The 20,446-nt window shown below is 34.5% G+C and overlaps 1 protein-coding gene across 3 annotated transcripts in view; it reads right to left on the bottom strand.

Annotated features, from left to right (window-relative positions):
* Positions 1-225: 225 nt before the first annotated feature.
* LOC111436130 (histone-lysine N-methyltransferase SUVR4-like) overlaps positions 226-20,446 on the bottom strand; it is a 22,138-nt gene continuing 1,917 nt past the window's right edge. The window contains exons 3-9 of one of the 3 annotated variants that reach the window (XM_023073825.1): positions 19,111-19,375; positions 13,979-14,673; positions 6,084-6,349; positions 3,913-3,979; positions 3,700-3,750; positions 3,162-3,275; positions 226-250 (exon numbers count right to left, since the gene is read on the bottom strand). In XM_023073825.1, coding sequence (XP_022929593.1) covers positions 3,162-3,275; positions 3,700-3,750; positions 3,913-3,979; positions 6,084-6,349; positions 13,979-14,673; positions 19,111-19,375 — 1,458 coding nt within the window. In that variant the 3' untranslated portion in view covers positions 226-250. Of the gene's footprint in view, positions 251-2,633; positions 2,758-3,034; positions 3,276-3,699; positions 3,751-3,912; positions 3,980-6,083; positions 6,350-13,978; positions 14,674-19,110; positions 19,376-20,446 lie in introns of those variants that run through there. The other 2 variants (XM_023073823.1, XM_023073824.1) reach the window with 2 other exon arrangements.

Raw genomic sequence — 20,446 nt, 5'->3', positions numbered from 1 at the left:
ATGCTTTACTAAAATGAGGAATGACGAAACATTTAAAATATTCTCTCTAGAAAACATAGCCATGATCTATTTAAATACGAAGTATTAAAATTTAGAGAAAATAAAAATAAATACAAAATAACGATGAAATGCAAAATAACCTATTCTAACACATAAGACTAGAAATTTAAATATGAGTCTACCCTATACACGTGCTACAGTCTCTGCTCACGATGTTCCCGTCCTCCATATATGTGCGCCTTACCTTCACCTGAAAAATGATGTGGCACACAACCTGAGTATCTTGAAGAATACTCCGTAAGTGGCCCATTATAGGGGGCCATGCAAATGCAAACACATGCAATCATGCTCTTGGGACCTATCTCTATTCTCTAGGGGTGGTACTTCCCTACACACGACTCACACGTGCAAGTGTGAATCCTCAAGGGGCTCACACACTCCCTGGACCCTCTCTGGTCAAGCTACTTTGTAGTGACGTCCGAAGGTCAGTGGAACCCCTTGGTGTCATGCTCCCCATGAACACCCTCATCATCATAGTGTGCGTCCGCACTCATCGTCTCTGGGAAAGCATCCCTATGCTTATGAACATACAACGTGCAAGAGGTCCCTTTAATTTCCATCTTATCATCTCTTCTGACACAACCCTCTAGTCTCAGCAAGAAGATAAGTGAAAACCTAAAGTTGAAAACCAGATTGGCTCGAAGACTTGAAGATCAAATGCTTGAGGTCTGACAATGGAGGAGAATACGACAATTCAAAATTCAAAGCATTGTGTGCAACTAAGGGAATTAGACTAACGAGGATAGTTTCCGGTAAAGCAAGACAAAATAGTGTTGCTGAAAGGATGAACAAAACATTGAATGAGCGGATAAGGAGTATGAGGATTCATTCTGAATTACTAGCGACATTCTGGGCTGATGCTGTAAATATAGCAGTCTACTTAATCAATAGAGGGCTGTCAGTATCCTTGACGTTCAAGTTGTCAAGAGAAGTATGGACAAGAAAGGAACTCAAGTATTCTCACTTGAGAAGTTTTGGCTACACTGCGTATGTTCATGTTGATCTAGAGAAGAGTGACAAGTTTGACGCTAAGCCTGTGAAGTGCTACCTTATAGGCCATGATTTTGATATGTTGGGGTACAAGTTTTAGGATGTCAAGAACAAGAGAATCTTGAGACATTGTGACTTGACTTTTGAAGAAAATGTTCTGTACAAGGACAAAGAGAAAAAAGGTTCCGGGACAACGAATCAAGTGGGAGTTGAGGTTGAGTTGCGGAAAAATTCACATAGTGATGTTGTAGCAGATACTCGAGAAACTTCTGAGACTGTTGCTGAGTAACCAGAAGTGGAGCAATTGACACTTGAGCAGGTGTTGAGAGGATCATCCAGAACTATCAGAGTACCAGATAGGTATGTACCTTCATTACACTATCTCTTGCTGACTGATAAAGAGGAACTAGAGCTCTTTGATGCCCTATAGTTAGAGGATACAACCAAGTGGGAGCAAACCATGGATGATGAGATGAGTTAGATGTCTAGGCTTTAGAATTGTGTTGCTCATTCATCTACTAAGGCCGAGTACGTGACAATAGATGAAGCGAAAAAGGAGATGATATTGATGATAGACTGACTCTCTATAAGAATTATGCAAGAAGCAATGTGAGAAGATTCTTCATGTAGATAGTTAGAGACAAAACACATTAGAAGACGATACCATTTCACTCGCATGTTAGTAGAAGATGGCGATGTGTTTGGAGAAGTAGAGGGTGCAAAGAATTCAGCAAACATGTTCGACAAAATGTGTTGATGCTAAAAAATTGAGATTATGCAAAGCCTCAATTAGTATGGTGCAATGAAGACGTTGATGGTTGTTTGAGAATAAAATTCTTAGTTGACTGGATTAGTTTCTTAAGTAGAATTATTGGATTATGGATCATACTGCTTACTCATAGCTTATTCAATTGGTATAGTAAAAAGCTGATAGAGATATAGTATTCAATTGGAATAGTAAAAAGTAGATAGAGATATAGTTTATTCAATTGGTATAGTAAAAAGTAGATAAAGATATACTTAGCAGATGATTATATCTGACAAATTTATATATAGTAAACTGAACTATATATATCATAGTCATTATTTCACTAAAAAAAAATACTTTATGCATTATTATTCCCTAGGTACATGCATTAAGTCATCTATATAAAACTTCAACCCAAATCTGTCGTAGCAATGCCCTCACCATTGTCCTGTTGAGAGAAAGAGATGATAAATGATAATAAATTAAAATATTTGTGTTCTATGTTGAGGAGTGAGATAAATTAATTATATTTATTTATTTCTAATATAACCTATGTAATTAACTATTCATTTTGGTAAAAGTTTATTTAATTTTACTAAATTTATTTACATGAGAATAAATGCTAAAATTGATGGTTAAAAATTTAGAATCCGAAAATTTAAGACATAATGAATGAAAAATAAATTAAAATTTAACTGTGGAAACTAAAAATAAATATTAGTTATTTAATTGAAATACTAAATGCAATTATTTGATTCCAAACATTCTATTCTCGGATATCATAAACAAAACTTCAAACCAAACCAGAGTAAAAAAAAAAAAAAAACTGTTGATCCAGTGGCACGTGTGGCCCACGCACGGACGACCAAATGTTGGGATTCTGATTGGCAGTTGATATCCTTTTTGGTTGGGTGTGGAAAAAAAAGCATACTCCAAGCTAGAGTTCCAAACCCAAAACCTAACTGCACTTATATCATGTTAATGTGAGACCAAATATGGAAGAATTATACACATTCTACACAATAGACTTAAATATATATATTAGCAAGATTACAATAAAGGAATAAATGGGAAAAAAAAACACTATAATAATCGCTTACATTCAAGTTTGTGCTTTTCTTTGATAGTTTCCTTGAAATCATTAGTGTTTCTAGCTACAACTTGGCGTAAAAATTGCTGTTTCTTGTAAAGATTTTGCAATACCACATCTCAGATCCTTGGATTATTTATTAAATCTTTTTTTTTTTTTTGGCAAAATATACTTTTGGTCCCTATATTAAAACTAAACATGGAAAAAAGATTCTACACCACCAAAAACCATTAAAACATTAAATTAATTATTGATGAAGAGAATGCAATGTACCTATGGAAGTGCTTTCTTGTGTTTCTTCTTTGCATCTCGACAAAATGCACTTCCACAACAGCACTTAAAGGCCTTCACAGGATGATCTTTATCATCAAAGTCAATTGCATAGTCCTGTAGATACTCAAAAATTAAACGTACAACTTCAAGTACACTTAAAAATATAAGAGTGAAGTAATAAGCACCATCTATTCCTAGTTTCAGAGCCTAAATTGGCACCGATGTCATAGTAAAGTACAACGTAACTAGACCAGATTACATCCATCTGACATAATTGTTCGAATATTCAAATCAATGTACTTTTCTAACTAATACTCCAGCATAATTCTTTGGCTAAAAGGCACAAAATTAATAGAAACCTATTAAAATAAATTACGAACAAATTTGATATACTATTGAAAGTTAAAAAATCTACTAGATATTTTTTAAGAAAAACTTACTAGCTATTAAACATAGCTTTGAATGTTTAAAACGAAACTTGTAAATTCACCCTAAAAAATTCAGAATAGAATTTAGTTTGTTATTCAAGTATACCTACCCATGTGAGCTCTTCCAAAGCTTTGACTTCCCTGCTAGTAAAAAAAGCAAGCTGCACGTACCGGATACGCAATGAAATTAGACGAACTTCTTTAGCTAAAATATAAAATACTTCCATTTTCCAGTAAAAGAGGCAGAATAATATTCTACTTTTTCCTGTAGACAGTGACATCTAGTGAGTTGAGAACAGTTATAAGTTTATCAAGATTCATACATGATAGTAGTGGCGATCAGGGGTTTCGACTTCAACAGGAATGTCAATCAAATTTGCATCGGAACATCTAAGAAAAAAAGAACAAATTGTAAACAAGTTAGGAAAGTGTATTAGAGGGATTAATAAGTTGTAACATAATTTATTTATATAACGTACAATAATGTCCTCATAGAAAAACAATAACCTCAGTAAAACCAAAATTCTTCAATCTATGGAGTTCCATGATGATTTATAAAATTCTTCACTCGGTACTTGGCACAATCACAGCTCAATTAACAGATTATCTTGTCTAAGGAAAGGAAAATGCCTGTGGAATATAGAATAGTAAAAAGGTTTTGATGTTCCCAAGAAAGAGCCAACTCAGACCCAATTTCGGTCCACTGGATATTTACAAAGCGCACACCGTTGAAGTTGATACCTATAGAACTACATGCTACGTAGTCCCAAGGTGGCCGGGGAAAACTAAGTGAAGCTAGAACAAAATGGAACAATTATGAGTGGGAGCTGTATGCTTTGGTTAAAGCACTCAGAAAGTGTTACTGTTTAATTGACAAGGAATTTCTGTAACCCCTGATCATGAAGCCTAAGAATATATCAATTCTGAGAAACATTTGAGTAAAACACTAAGCACGTTGAACATTTCTATTCAGAAAATTTCAAAAACAAAGTAACAATTCAGACAAAAATTGAACAATCCCAAGAATGAAAAAAAAAAAAATCCTTTGATTACATTGATTGATTAATCGGAATAGTACAGCTGTGAATTTATACCTACACTTGTAAGTCGCAGACTTAACCGATCAATAACAGCTCATCAACTAACATTACATACTAATAACAATACAATCCTCTAATAGTAATAATGTAGTAGAAGACCACATTATGCAGGGGAATTAAAAAATCACCTTTAGCTATCCAAACTGAAAAGGCAGCGTTTGACAGCGAATAGTACAGATGTGGGAGAACATATTGTTGACAGCAGTCTTCATAAAGCCCTTAAACTTCGTATTCCACGAGTTTTTGTGGGAACAGCTTATTAATAAAGATCTATATTATGGAAAAGTTGTCGGGATTGTGGAGCCAAAACAAGGCTTTAGAGCCATTAGACCCCAGAGGATAGAGGATAATGTCGAGATGTTGGTTTGACAGTTGCGACACTGGTATAAAGGCAAAAGAAAAGGCCAACTTAGAGTCAATTCTATGCTAATTCATCAATGATCAACTTCCTGTTGTAGTACCCTATCCCTATGGGAAATCGAATCCCCCTTGCCTCCTTGAAAGAGAGATGTCCCGATGACTGCCAGCATACTATGATTATGGTCTGAATAGTTTTTTTTTTTAAATTGTCATTATAAATATAATGGACTAATATGATACCTACCGTTCAAAGGGTTTTTTCTCTTTTTTTATTCCTTAAAACTTTTTTATTTGGGATTTATATTTACCAATCGTTCATTCTAATCACCTTTCCAATATAATTCTATCTAGAAATTCTTTTATCTCAACGCTACCCACAGCATCCCAACATTACTAAAACATCCCAAAGAAGGATAAAGACAAATATCGATGTGAAGATGCTACAACATTGTATCATCACAATGTCATAAGCAGCAATGTGATGTTGCAACATCGTATCGTCACAATTTCTTTATATGTTTTCAACAGGTTTCTTCAAAAGTGGGGGTTCGTTTTTTTTTTTTTTTTTGGGGTCGTAGAGACTCATAAGGCAAAATGTTCTAGGCTATTGTCATAGATACAGAGATTTTTGAGAGCATTGAACAGTTTCATAATGATTTGGGGTATTTTCATTGTAGTATACATACTGAGAATCAGTCTTGAGCTTTTGTGAGAATCCCAAAGTAATCTTTACCTTTTTAGTGAAACCTGAAATTGCAGAATATTGGACATAGTTCTAAGTTTGGAGTATAATGGGATAAATTCTTAAGTGCCATTCTTATCCTTATCTTGTCTCCATTTATTTAATTATCTGTGATTGGTTTTACCCTATGTGGAAGGAGAATTTCTAGATCCAGATGCAATGAAGGACTGAAAGCATTTGATAAATACCTTGTGTGTTAGTTCTAGTCTCATAACTTAACACACAATAAACTTCCATTCTCAGTTAAGGAAATGTGTACAACTAAAATAACGTGCATGCAATACTTGCATACCTGTGGTTAATAAATCTTGCAACATTTCCATAATACGTTGCATCCAAACAAAGTAGCTCATCATCCTCTAGAACTCCCTCTGAGCCCCAGTCTGCATCAAGAGTTACAGGATACGTATGCCTCTCATTACCAGTGCTTTGCATATTTCGATCATACAACTCTGTATTTGTCAATACTTCACCAACGTACTCGCAAACAAAAGACCCTTTTGGCAAGTTCTTTAGTGTTCTGAGGCCCCATCCTTTTCCTTCACAAGTGAAGTAGACCTGAAACACGGAGGTCAAGTATGTATCTTAACTAAATGAAGTCATAGCATGAAATCTGGCTTAAAGTTACCAAGTCAAACAAGTATCCGTTTCCTTTATATTGTCACATTACATCATGAATGTTTTAGTTTAAAAGATTCACCATGAATTTGAAAAGTGAAATTGAACTATTCAAGAAAGAAGAACTAGTTAAACAGTTTCCACGTTCATTTGTCTGACTTGATACTCGAATAAACAAACAAAAAGCTCTGTTGAAGATTGAAACAACTAAACATTTCCAATTATTCTTCTAGGATCTTATGAATACTTTTTGAAAAGCAAGGACCACCTATAAGGCCAATATACTCCCTGATTACCATAGTGTAGTAGTATTGTCAAGGGGGAAAAGTGAAAAGAACTTCACATAAACTCTCACCTACAATTTCTTTTTTCTCTTTTTCCTTTTGTGCATGGTCATTGATGTAATAAAAAAAAGATGGTCAATTACATTTTTGTTGATGACAATACCCATCTATCTTATGTTTATTTGATGGCACAAAAGTCTGAGGTGAGAAATCTATTTATACACTTTGCATTTTGACCATGGAACGGAGTATTTCAATGAATATTTGGGTGATTTCTAAAAAAGAAAGTTATTTTTCATCAACTTACTTGTTGTAACGTGCCTCAACAAAATGGGACTGCTGAAAAAAAACCCAGACATTTACTTGAAGTAGCTTGTGCAATAATGTTTTCCATGCATGTTCAAAAATGTATTTTGGTGGGAGGATGGGAAACTTACTTCTGCCTATCTCATAAATAAAATGCCTACCAAAGTTTGGAATTTCAAAACCCTTACAATTGTCTTAAACAATATTCCAACAACTCGCATAAGTTTTGATTTATGTATCAAATTTTTTATACTACTACTTATGCTCGTATACCTAGTTACTTTTAGTCAAAACTTGACCATAGAGCCCTCAAATGTGTTTTCTTGTGGTATTCTTCTTGTAAAAATGGTTATAAATATTTTGATTCACAGAAAAAAAAAAGCAATAAAAAATAAAAAAAATAAAAACTTTGAGAATTAATGGATCTCTGTTGGAAAACCATCTAAACCTTCCCAGGATTCTCTTCAAGGGAGAATTCAGTAGGAGGAGAAAATTTTCGAGACGTTTCTGTTCCTCTTCCAAATATTATATGTTTTAACTTTTACAAGTCCTTTAATGCTAAGCTTAGAAATAGAAAGTTCTTAATCAAGGGCAGAGAAATACTACAGAATGATTCTGATAACCAAGTTCCAAAGCTGAAGTTTTATGCTAGAAGAACAGTCCAAAGGAACAAAGACCAAATTCAACAACCTTCACAAAACCAATCTGAAACTTCGACTGATGAAAATGTAGTCTAATAACCCTTCTTATATTCCTACTTCAACTATTGTATCATCTTCTATTCCTACTTCTTCAACTATTATATCTGATTTTGATGTTCCTATAGCTGTTAGAAAAGGCATTGAAGTTGCACCTAACCTTTCAAACAGTTATAAAACATTCACATCCAGGATAAATACCTAGTTTGTTCCAAGGAAAACACAAAAAGCCTTAGAGATTCCAAATTGGAAATTGGCAATCATGGAGGAGATAAATGCTCTAAAACAAAAAGGTACTTGAGAAATAATAGATTTGGCCAAATGATAAAAGACCAGTAAGGCATAAATGGGTTTTAATGATTCCCACAAAATGTAATGCAGATCATAGTATTGAATGTTATAAAGCCGGATTGATAGCTAAAGACTTCATTCAGACCTTTAGAATTGATTGGTAGGAGTCATTTGCTCATGTTGCTAATATTAACTCTATTGAAGGTCTTTTATCTCTTGTAGTAAATTTAGATCGACCTCTCCACCAGCTTGACGTGAACAACGTTTTTTCAATGGTGATCTTCAGTATGAGGTTTTTATGGACTTACCACCGAGTAAAAATTGAAAATTACAGAAATCTCTTTATGGTCTCAAACAATCTCCAAGGGCTTGTTTCTAGTGTTTTGGGAAAGTTGTATCTAGTTGTGGATATCTTCAGCGTGAAGTATCTCATACTATGTTTGTAGTATACCATGCTATGTTTTATAGACATTCTAAGAATAATAGGATCTCAATTTGGTTTCTATATAGATGATATTATTCTCTTAGGTGATGATGAAACTGGTCTAGCTGATTTGATGGAAAATCTTGCAAATAAGTTTCAAATCAAGGACTTGGGGCATTCAAATATTTTCTAGGAGTGGAGTTCACAAGATCAAAGATATCTACATTAGCAAAGAAAATATGTTTTTGACTTGTGTGAAAAAACAAGGTTCCTTGGCTGCAAGATAGAAGAGACTTCGATTGAACTCAAATTGAAATTACGAGCAAAAAAGACAGAAGAAATAATGGATAAAGAACAATATTAGATACTTGTGGGAAGATTAATTTATCTATCTCATACTCATTCAATATTGCGTTGCAGTGAGCACATAAATCAATTTATGCATGTACCTTAGTTGGCTCACTTTGAAGGTGTTTTATTCGAAAAACCACTATAACATTCGAATAGAAGTTTATATTGATCCAGACTAAGCATGTAGTGTTACTAACAAAAGATCTTGTTAAATCATCACCTAACCTAAAAACTTAAGTTGAGATATATGATAAATTTAATTATATCAATATTTTAACGCTCCCATCCACTGTGGGCTTGAAAATTTGTATAAAGCCCAACAAGTTGAAATCGATTGGAGAAAAAATGACATTATAGGGGTTCAAACACACGACTTCTTGCTCTTATACCATACTAATCCCCACTAAATCCAAAATCTTAATTAGAGTTACAATAAATTTAATTATATCATTACTTTTTGTTTGTAAGCTCTCTTAGTCTTGCAGGAAGTTGATGTTAGAGTACTTCTTCATTCTTTAACTACTTCCTTGTTTAATGGAATTACACAAACATTCTTTAAACGAAGGTCATTCTTTCAACACTCCCCCTCAAGGTAAGGAATAGATATCATCAATTCCTAGCTTGGATACTTACTCATGAAATGTGAAGTCTTTTTGTTAATATATCTGCTAGTTGAAGTTGTGAGGGCACAAAACTAATGCACACTATCCCCTTCTCTAATTTCTCTTTGATAAAATGTCGATCAATTTCAATAAGTTTTGTCTTATCATGTTGGATAGGATTATATGCAATATTGATAGTTCATTTGTCGTCACAGTACAACTTTATCAGACCTTTGTCCCTTGATATGTTATTCATCAAGGATTGTCTTTAACCATAAGAGTTCACATAGCTCTTGTGCAATAGCTCGAAATTCTAATTCGACAAATGATCTAGCCACCACATTTTGCTTTTTGCTTCTCCATGTTGCTAAATTACCTCCAAGAAAAGTATAATACCTCATTTAGATCTTCTGTCCACTATCAATCCAATATAGTCATCATTGGTGTAAGCTTACCTGCAAGAGAATTGTTCCGTTTGAATAAAATTTCCTTTCCTAAAGTTCCTTCAAGGTAACATAATACTCTATATACTGCCTGAAGGTGAGGCTCCAGCGAACCATATATGAATTGGTTGATTACACTCGCTGAGTATGCTGTCTAGTCGAATGTGAGCTATATATATAAGCCTCCCTACTAGCCTCTAGTACATTTTTCCGTTCACTGCATGGTCTTTTTTTATTTTCCCAATTTCTAATTTGGATCCATTGGTGTTGTTACAGATTTAGATATGCTTTTCCTGTTTCCATCAATAAATCAACTACATATTTCTGTTGTGATATGAAAATACCCTAAGCTGAATACGTTACTTCAATACCAGAAGTACTTTAGCCTTCCAAGTTCTTTGATCTCAAATTCTTTCATCAATTTTCTTCTTAATTCGAGTGTTTCTTCTTCATTATCTCCAATGTCTATGATGCCATCTACATATACTAAAAGCACTATAACTCCTCTTGATTCTGAATGTTTGATAAAGAGAGTGTGGTCTCTTTAACTTTGCTTATATCCTCTTTCATTACATTTGTGAATCTTCCAAACCACGTCATTGTTTTAGTCCATGTATGGCCTATCTCAATTTTCATACCTTACCTCTTGAGCTTTCAATCCGGGAAGAATTCTTATGTAGATTTCTCATCTAGATTGAAAATGCATTCTTAACATCATACTATGAAAGCTGCCAATTTAAGTTGGCAGCTAAAGATAACAATATTCTTACGATGTTCATCTTTGCAACTAGGGCCACTGTCTCCTGGTAATCTACATCATAAGCTTGAGTGTATGCCTTAGCTACTAACCTTGCCTTGTACCTTTCCGACATTCCATCAGCCTTGTACTTTGTGAAAAGCCACCTACACCCAACTATATTTTTTTCCTTTTGGCCTGTTCCACAACTTCCCATGTGTTAATCTTTTTAGAGAATGCATTTCTTCTTTCATAGCATGCTGCCATTCTCTTTTGAATAAAGCTTAAAAAATTGTTTTTGGTATAACAATTGAATTTAGACTCACAATGAAACTCTTATGTGATGGAGATTGTTTTCAAAGAGAAATAGAGTTTGATAGAGGGTATAAAGGTCATTTTATGCATTCTTTATTAGGTTTTTTTTGGAGAGCTATAGGTCTATCATCTATTGGTAATTGTGTTACATCCTCATTTTGAGTAGAGTCAGATGTTTGTACTTAAATCGGCTCTGAAATGACTTTCCTTCTAGCATATATCTGAGAGAACAACAGATCTGGCAATGGAGGTAGAGTGTATGGTTTAGTTGGTAACTTTGTGGCAGTAGGGGAGAGGCGTTGGTCCTGTGGGCTGGTTATTTAGTGACTAGGGGTTCAATAGTTTCCCATGGACCCTCTTCAATCTCCCCTTGACGAGAGGCCTAAGAAAAGAACAGTTTATGCTCGGTGAATATCACATCAATTGAAGTGTAAGACTTTCTAGATGTAGGGTTGTAGCATTTGTACCCCTTTGTGGTCGAAGAATATCCTAAAAAGGCACATTTTATTGCTCTTAGATCAAGTTTACTCTCTGATGTTGTGAACATGAAGAAAGGCGGTTCACCCAAATATGCAAGGTATGAGACGATTTGATGTTCGAAAGTGAGGATGAAATAGTTGAGGACTTCTATGGGGATTAGATTATTCAAGACACGAGATGAGAGACGATTAATCATGTGAGTTTCAATAAGAATTGCCTCTCTCTAATAAGTTTTTGACATGTTTTCATAAAAAAGCAATGCTCGGGTAGTGTTTAAAAGGAGTCCATTTTTCCTTTTGGTCCCTTCATTTTGTTGTGCTACTGGTATAGTAACACACGAAGAATCATGGATAATACTTTTAGAATAGAAATATGGGGATAAGATTTGATTGAAATAATCTCTTGCATTGTCATTTCAAAATATTTTGATTTTGACTCCAAATTGGGGCTAAATCAATGAGTGAAAGGTAGTAATAATATTACTAACATCTGATTTTTGTTTGAAAAGGAATAGTCATCTGATCCGAGTACAATTATAAATTAATGTAAGAAACCAACGAGCACCAGAAAAACTTGGAAGAGTTGAGGGCCCCCATGTATCACTATGAATCAAACAAAAAGGATAGACTTTTATTTTAACCGGTGAGAAAAGATATACGAGTACGTTTGGAGAATTCACATGTATCACACTAAAAATCAGAGACTTGAAATTCTTGAAACAAATTTGGCAACATAATTCTCAAAACTCTAAACGAAGGATGATCCATGCAGAAGTGATTTAACCAAATTGATCCTTATTAGAGAAACTAAGAAATGACACAGTTACAGGGCTAGTTGTTCTCTCAGGTAATTGCAAGTAGTATAGGTCATTCAATTCCTTAGCAAGTCCAATTGTCCGTTCCAATTTTTGGTCTTGAAAAACACAACATGATGAGGAGAAAATAGCATTATAGTGGCTGTCATAGGAAAGCTTTTGTATGGAAAGGAGACTAATAGATAGTTTTTTGGGACATTTTTTAGTGTAAGGATTTGAGAAATAAATATATCGCCTATTCATGCAATGGTGGCACTGGTTCCATTTGTCACTGTAATTTTCCAATTACTTGGGTATGGTTTATATGTTTTAAATAATTTTGAGTGAGAGGTCATGTGATCAGTTGCACTGAAAGACTTACTTGAAGAGTTAACCTAACTTATTTCTAAAGAGCTTATACAAAAAGTGAATGAAGAACACCACCAAGCTCTCAATCTCTTCATTATTGAATCCACTAGTCTTAATAATTGGCACCTTTTATTCCTCTGTGATGTACACTTGTGCATTTGACATTTATCCCTTGTTTCTCAAACTACAAACAAACGCATGTGCGCTTGCAAACTGATGGATGAATAAGTGAATAAATTGATAGTGGGCTTGGTGCTGCACTTGTGGTGAATGAAAGCTAGGAATGCCAATGCTAATTTTTGGCCTTCCTACTGTGAATACTCTTTAACGTGCTCAGATTACTGTTCAATGCTAACGCAATGCTGGAACAATGATGTTTTATTGATGGATGGTAGCTATGAAGGCTTCAAATGAAACTTGGTCAAGGTGGAGTTCGATAGCTATGAAGGCTTCAAATGAAACTTGGTCAAGGTGGAGTTCGATAGCTATGAAGGCTCCAATTCGTTAAGGTGGAAGATCGGTAGTTATGAAGGTTATGTTGATCAATCAAATCTCCCAGAATAGGACTCTAATACGATGTTGCAAGTGTAAATTTATCTTGCTTGCTATAAATCTGATCTAAATAAATCCCTTGATAATAGGTAACAATTGGGAGGTCAACTACTTCCCTCATTTAATGGAATTACACAAATATTCCTTAAATCAAGTTCATTCCTTCGACATTAATTGTATCAATGCTTTAATAGATCTACCTTCAGTTACTATTATTTCGTTGGAGGAAACCTAATCACATGATATAGCATTAGGGAAAAAAAAAAAAAAAAAAAAAGAAGAAGGTGGTGCAAGGTGTAGGGTTGAAGCAATATGTAGAGTTTTAACACATGGAATTTGTAGATCAAAAGGACATTAGAAGAATTGAGGTTATCACAGATAACCCCAGTACAAATCTATTATAACAAGGTTGTCATCTATAGCTTATAATCCAATTCTACCTCATAGAACAAAACATATTGAGGCTGACAAGCAAAATATTAATGTATTGACTAAAGGACTACCAAAGAAACAATATGACAAACTAAGGGACAAGCTATGGAAGACGTATTTAAACCAGTTTGAGGGAGAGTGTTGGTTTGTCTAATATTTGTAAAAATTTATTAGTTAATATTCATTTTCAGTTTAGGTTTACTATAGTCAATAGTTTTTCCTTATTTTGTTATTGGTCTTTCTCCTATATAAAAAGGTCTAAGTTGCTCATATTTGAATAAGAAAGAATATTACTATGCATAGAAAATTAATACAATATGGATTTCAGTACAGGTACTATTTTTTAGCATTTTATGGAAGTACTTTATTAAATGCGGTTGACAGTGAACAAGTTAAATCAATAATGTCCAGCAACTCAGTAAGTTATACAAGTTGGAGGATAAAAGCAGTTTCAGAACAGTAACATCATAGGAAGATATAAGGAAAATCTGACCTGCAATTTGCAAGAAATACCTCGTTGTACAACTCGATTTCCACACTGCATGTCACATCCACATTTGCCCCAGCATTCTTTGATAAACTTCCTGAGCAAATGACCCTTGCATCGATCAGGCTTGTAGCCATTCTTTAACCTCTCAATTGGGCAATCTTCACAATAAAAGAGATGCTCCTTGTTAGGCTCGCATCTCATAGACATACATTGATTTAGAAATTCTTCTTTCAGTAGGCCTTCTCGTGTGTAAGCAAATTCCCCACCAGTTTCACGAGCACAAGCACATGGATAAGATGATAACAGGCAATCACCTGAGCAACTTGAACAGCAATCATCCTCTGAAATCCGAGCCAGTGAAATGTTGACACTGGCGTTCTGAAAAATTAGATTGTTTGGTATGTAATTGAACTTGGGGATAGACTCATTTCCTAATTCATTAACCCAAGATATTTTGACTTTCTCTGCACCCTTTGTCAAGTCATGCATATGATGCAAAGAACTATTTGTATTTTTTCTGTTATGTTGATCACGAGAAATTGGTCTCACATGCTCAGAGGAAGTTGAACGCTTGCTACTGTTACTGGTGCATTGATCTCGAAAAAGTGCAGTATTCAATGACCTCGCACACTGAGAAGAACTTGAGCCCTTCTGATGTGATTTGCATCCCATGTTACCATTTGTTAATGCTTTCTTATCTGATTCAGCAAAAATGAAGGTTACTACAAAAATTAACAACAGCTTTAAAAGAAATCTCAACTGTAGATCATCTGTTAAAATAAATGGTTAAAAGTAACAATCAATTACAGATAACTCAATATTTTCTCAGAAAATCATGGTTTTTCAGCTCTTGTAGATGATGCAATGGATAAGTCAGTTTAGTAAATTTTACTTCTCCGAATGGCATGAAGAAGTATCACATAACCTAGTTGGCTTAAATCATTGTGTCACGGCGAATATATATCCTTGTTCTAGATCCTGTCTACAAAACATATGACGAAGACTCAGCAGCACTATTCCTGGTTGAGTTGTTTATGAACATGAATTGAAGATAAGATGTACTCCCCAATCTCAAGCCAATGGAGATTGTCAAAAAGCTATTCATTTGGCATTAATGGGGGAAAAAAAAAACGTTTAATCACAACAGGTTTTAGACAAAATTCCATCTACAAGTTCGGTACCATGTTTCATCCATAAAATTCATGGCAACGATTATGTCAGCTTTTGACTTCAATTTCTTCATGGTTTCCCTCCAACCAAATTTTCAGGTAAGTAGCCATGATGACTCCAAGCCTACCTCACTAATTATATCAATTAATTAAAGGGAAATCGTAACACAGTTAATAAGAGGAATTATAATGTGGTTAAAACTAAACGCCATATTTGTAAATTTGTCACATGAAAAAATAATTTGCAAACATGACAATTTTTCCCTGGTATATTGTTATAACCTTTTTGTAACATTGAAATATCTAATATAAAGTAGATTACTGGTTTACCATTTATGTGATAAAGTACATTGCTAATATACCAAATATTAAGTTTATCACTCAAATACCATTTTTATAGATAAAGTATATTACAAATGTATACCAACACTATCTTTGTATCATCGATGAAGAACATGATATACCAATTTTAGATCACAGGTAAAGTATATCGTTGATATTTCTAATATAAAGTAGGTCACTAATCTACGTATACCACCAACATATGAGTTTTTAAATTTGTGCCATTTTTACAGAATGTTTTATCATGTGACAATTCTATTATTATCACACAACCCATTTTCATCAACTAGGTCAAAGCTTGAAACAAGAAACCTTGTTGAACACAACTTGTTGTGGAAAACACTTGCACTCTTTAATAACACCAATCGAGAAGAGATTACAAGACACTATGTAAAACTACTGCACTTTGTGCTTTGGATTTCTTGGGATGAAAACCTTGGTAGGTTTGAGGGGTATTTATAGTACATGCTAAACAATTTATTCCTAAAATATCTAACTATTTATTCCTAAAATACCTAAATCATTTTCCTACAATGCATAGACAATGGGCTCATACAATTATTGTGCTTGACCCTATTAGACTAGTGATGATATTTTAACACTCCCCCTCAGCACTAGCCAACATTCGTTGCATCATGTTGAGTTGATAGTGAAAGCCCTCATATTTGTCAGTATTCAGCCCTTTTGTAAACAAGTTTACCACTTGGTCATCCGTATTCTTCTTTGAAGACGTTCTCTAATAAAATGGTAATGCATCTCCACATGCTTTGTTCTAGCACGATATCTCAAATTTTTTGCTAGGCAAATTGCAGATTGGTTGTCGTAATGAAGTGGTATTGGATAGTCAATTTTCTAGTGTCAATTTTCCATCAAGAGTTTCAACCATGTACTTTCCTGAGTTGCTCCAGCTAGTGCTTTGTACTCTGCTTCTCTAGTTGACAATGATACTACTGGTTGTATTTTGTTACGCCAAAAAATTGTTCTCAAACCGAGCTTGATCACATACCTAGTGCTTGACCTTCGGGTATCATGATGTCCTGCATAGTCAGCATCACAGTATCCAACTAGCTTGGTCTTCACTTCTTTTGTACAAGAGACCATAATCGATTGTACTTTTGACATATTGCAAAATCTGTCAAGCTGAATATAAATGAGGCTTCTTCGCACTTTGCATGTACAGACTAATGACTCCAACTTCATTTTCAAACCAATTAGGTTGGTTCATGTAGATCTCCCAGTCCAACTCTCCATGCAAGAAAACATTCTTCATATCCATCTATCATAATTTCCAATTTTTAATTACCATAAGTACTGGAGGAACCTGTACGATAGTGATCTTCGCCACTGGACTCAATGTTTCACCATAGTCTAGTCCATATTGTTGAGAGAACCTTGGAGCTACAGTTTGATCTTTGTATCTCACGATTGATCCATCTGGGGTATATTTTATTTCGTAAATCCACTTGCAAAAGATGGATTTGACATCTCATGGTCTTGGCACTCGTTCCCAAGTTTGATTTTGCTCCAAGGCTATAGTTTCTTCCTCCACTGCTTGTTGCCAAGCCGTATTTTGTGATGTTTCTTCATGTCTCTAGCCCTTTAACTTTGTCTTTTATAATAGTTGTATTGGCATGCTTTAAATTTGGCTTTTGGATTCTTTCTAATCGTTTAAGTTGTTGAGGTGCCCTTTGTTTTTCACTATGTTCGCTTGATTGAGTCACTTCTTGCTCACCAACACAATGTCACTTGGATCTTCAGGCACACCAACACTTAAGCAAATGTGTACAGTTTGCTCCATCATTTTCTGTGGTAAAGTTTTTTCACTGTTGTCCAAGTCTTATAGTACTTCCTTCTCTGAGGGCCACCCTACTTCCATTGCATCACTCTGATCGTCAGCCATGTGGTTTGAGCATCCTGAACCAATGATCCAGTCATCCTCGTAATTGATATGTTCTCCTATCATTGCCATGAGCGCTAGTTCGTCTTCTTCTATGACACATATTGCCTCTCCATCCAATTCATCCTTCATCTCCTTTTTTGATGTTGTCACATTACTTTCAATAGACTTTTTCTTGGACAAACAATCCCTGAGCATGTGACCATTTTTCCCCAATTGTAGCAAATACCTCCAAATCTCTTCACCTGAGAGTTATTGTTGTCGTTCTTCTAAGCTCTCCTTGGTTGTGCAGTTCCTTGATGGCTTCTTCCTTTGTCACCATTTTTGTATCCACGTTTGGTAGACGACTTATTGTTGCTCTGACTTTCACGTGTAAAGTGCTTCTTCTTCACCCTATAATGTGATTTCACCCATTTGTTTAGTCATGGCTTCTTGACTAGCTAACAAATTTTCAAACTCTACAAGTGATGGTTGAGCGGGTCATCCTTGTATAGCAATAACAAAGCTTCTATATTCTGGTCACAATCCGTAGATAATGATCCTCTTCAATCGAGCTTCTCCAATGGCGAACTTCAAGTCTAGTTCAGTAATCTCCCGACAGATCGACTTGACTTTGTGAAAGTATTGAGGAATCGTCATGTCATGTTGTGAAATTGATAGCAACTCGTTCTCCAGAAGTTGTAGCCTCGTATTGATAACAGCATCACGAACGTGTCCTATGCTTCTTTTGGTGTCTTGTTATCTCAAATGTGCTCTAACAACTCTTCTTCAATTGTGGTTTTCAAGGCAAACATTGATTTTCCTGCTTTGATTCTCTATTTGTGCAAGGCGCTGTTAGAATCCTCCTCTAGCGGCGTAGTTTCACCCCTACCAACGATCTCCCAAAGTTCATGTCCTTGTAAATAGGACATCATGCATGTTGTCCATATATTGTAGTTGTTGCTGTTGAGTTTCTTAATTCCTCAAATTTAGATTTGGAAATCAACCATTGTGTTGGTAAGACCTCAATAGTACCAAACAAGCCTTTAAACACAAAACCTACAGAATCACGAACAACTCACAACACTAAGAAACTTACTCACTAATAATCTCAAGAAATCGTTTTTGATGTGGAAGATCAAACAACGCTGCAACCACAGAGCAAATTAAGAATTCCAAGAGATCAGACAACCTACACTAACCTTGCTCTGATGCCAGATTATTGAACACAACTCTTTGTGGGAAGCACTCGCACTCTTTATTAACACCAATCAAGAAGAGATTACAAGACACTTTGTAGAAACTACTGCACTCTGTGCTTTGGATTTCTTGGGATGAAAACCTTGGTAGGTTGGAGGGATATTTATAGTATTTATTCCTAAAATATCTAACTATTTATTCCTAAAATACCATAATTCTTTTCCTAAAATACTTAGGCATCTTTATTACTAAAATACCTAAATCATTTTCCTAAAATATCTAAGTATCTTTATTCCTAAAATACATAGACAATGAGCTCATACAATTATTGGGCTTGACCCTATTGGGCTAGTAATGATATTTTAACAAACCTATCAATAAGTTTTATTATCATGATGTGTATAATTCATCTACGAGCACAACCAAGGGTTCATTAGAAACAGCACACTTGGTATTCACCATATGATAGAATCAGATAATTACATGACGTTCCTTAAAAAAAAAAATATTGGCATTTTCAATAGTCAAATTCTTTATAACAAATTTACCTGGAAAAACTACCGAAACGGGTTTCACTGATGACAACATTTCACTGGGCCTAATGACTAATCCTTGTTGAGAACCTTGAGACGAGTTTGTAGTTTTATGTCCAAGATCTACTTCAGAAATTTTATCCTTCCTGACAATTAATTTACGACCTGAGCTACCGGTGATAGACGAAGCCCGATTCGATTGTTCTCCATCACGTGATCTCTTTAGTGGTATCAAAGACTTTTTGTCTTCCACAAGACGACCTTTGTTTCCTTCTAGTCCCTATTCACAACACGTTAAGAAAAAACACTAACTTTATTGAAAGGATAAATGATATAAGAAAGAGAGAATAAAAACTGTCATTCATATTAGTAAGTTTTAGAGGAAATCTAATATGCAGTACTGCTGGCCAACAAATTGGACAGGGATGCACCCTTTGACAATGACATATATATTTTAATGCACAAATCAGTTCTCAAAGTTTCGACTGTGCCTAAATAGATGTGAAACATTAAAGTGTCTACTAAGTTCCAAAGCTATCGACTTTAATATCTAAAAGAACTTGAACTCTTCAAACTGTCAACTACGTCCCTCAACTTTCAATTTGTGTCTAATAAATTATGACATATGCAATTTTTTTTAAAACTAACAAACTTATTAGACATAAAATTTAATTCTCTTATTCGATAGGATTCGAAACATTAAAAATTCTAAACCTTAAATTTTATGTAGACATAAAAAATTTTAAAATGTTGAATAGGTCTAAGTCCCTCCTAAGCTTTTTATTGAAGGTTTAGACTCTATTAGACACTTCAATAAAATTTCAGAAACCTATAAGACACAAGTTTAAAAGTTCAATGACTAAGCTTAATGACTAAGCTTGTAATTTAGCCTATGATATGGCCAAACATTTACCAGAACAACAGTTTCAAGGAAATTCTTATGTAATATTTTTGAGACATTTTTTTCTCTTTTCAGCATTGATAAGTGACTCAAAGCAACTAACTCTAGCATTGTGAAGACATTGATTAACCAAGTTCATATATACCAGTTGAAATTGCACTCTATGATTCACTTAGGTTTGGTGGATATGATGGTTTAATGAGAGGGCCATAGTTTGACGAGAAGAGACTTAATTTGGTTGAGTGGTAAACGGATACAGCAGAAAGATCCTGTATATGTATATAAAATGAGACCATTTGTGATATCAATCGACAGAGAATGTGATAATGAAAGCGCTACTGAATTAAATAAGAAATTCAACGAAAAGTTTCTTCCCTACAAAAAAAAAAAAAAAAAAAAAAAAAAAAAAAAAAAAAAAAAAAAAAAAAAAAAAAAAAAAAAAAAAAAAAA

Source organism: Cucurbita moschata, unplaced genomic scaffold (genome assembly GCF_002738365.1).
Source record: "Cucurbita moschata cultivar Rifu unplaced genomic scaffold, Cmos_1.0 Cmo_Scf00052, whole genome shotgun sequence".
NCBI lineage: Eukaryota > Viridiplantae > Streptophyta > Magnoliopsida > Cucurbitales > Cucurbitaceae > Cucurbita > Cucurbita moschata.
This window is presented reverse-complemented; position numbering and strand designations above follow the sequence as displayed.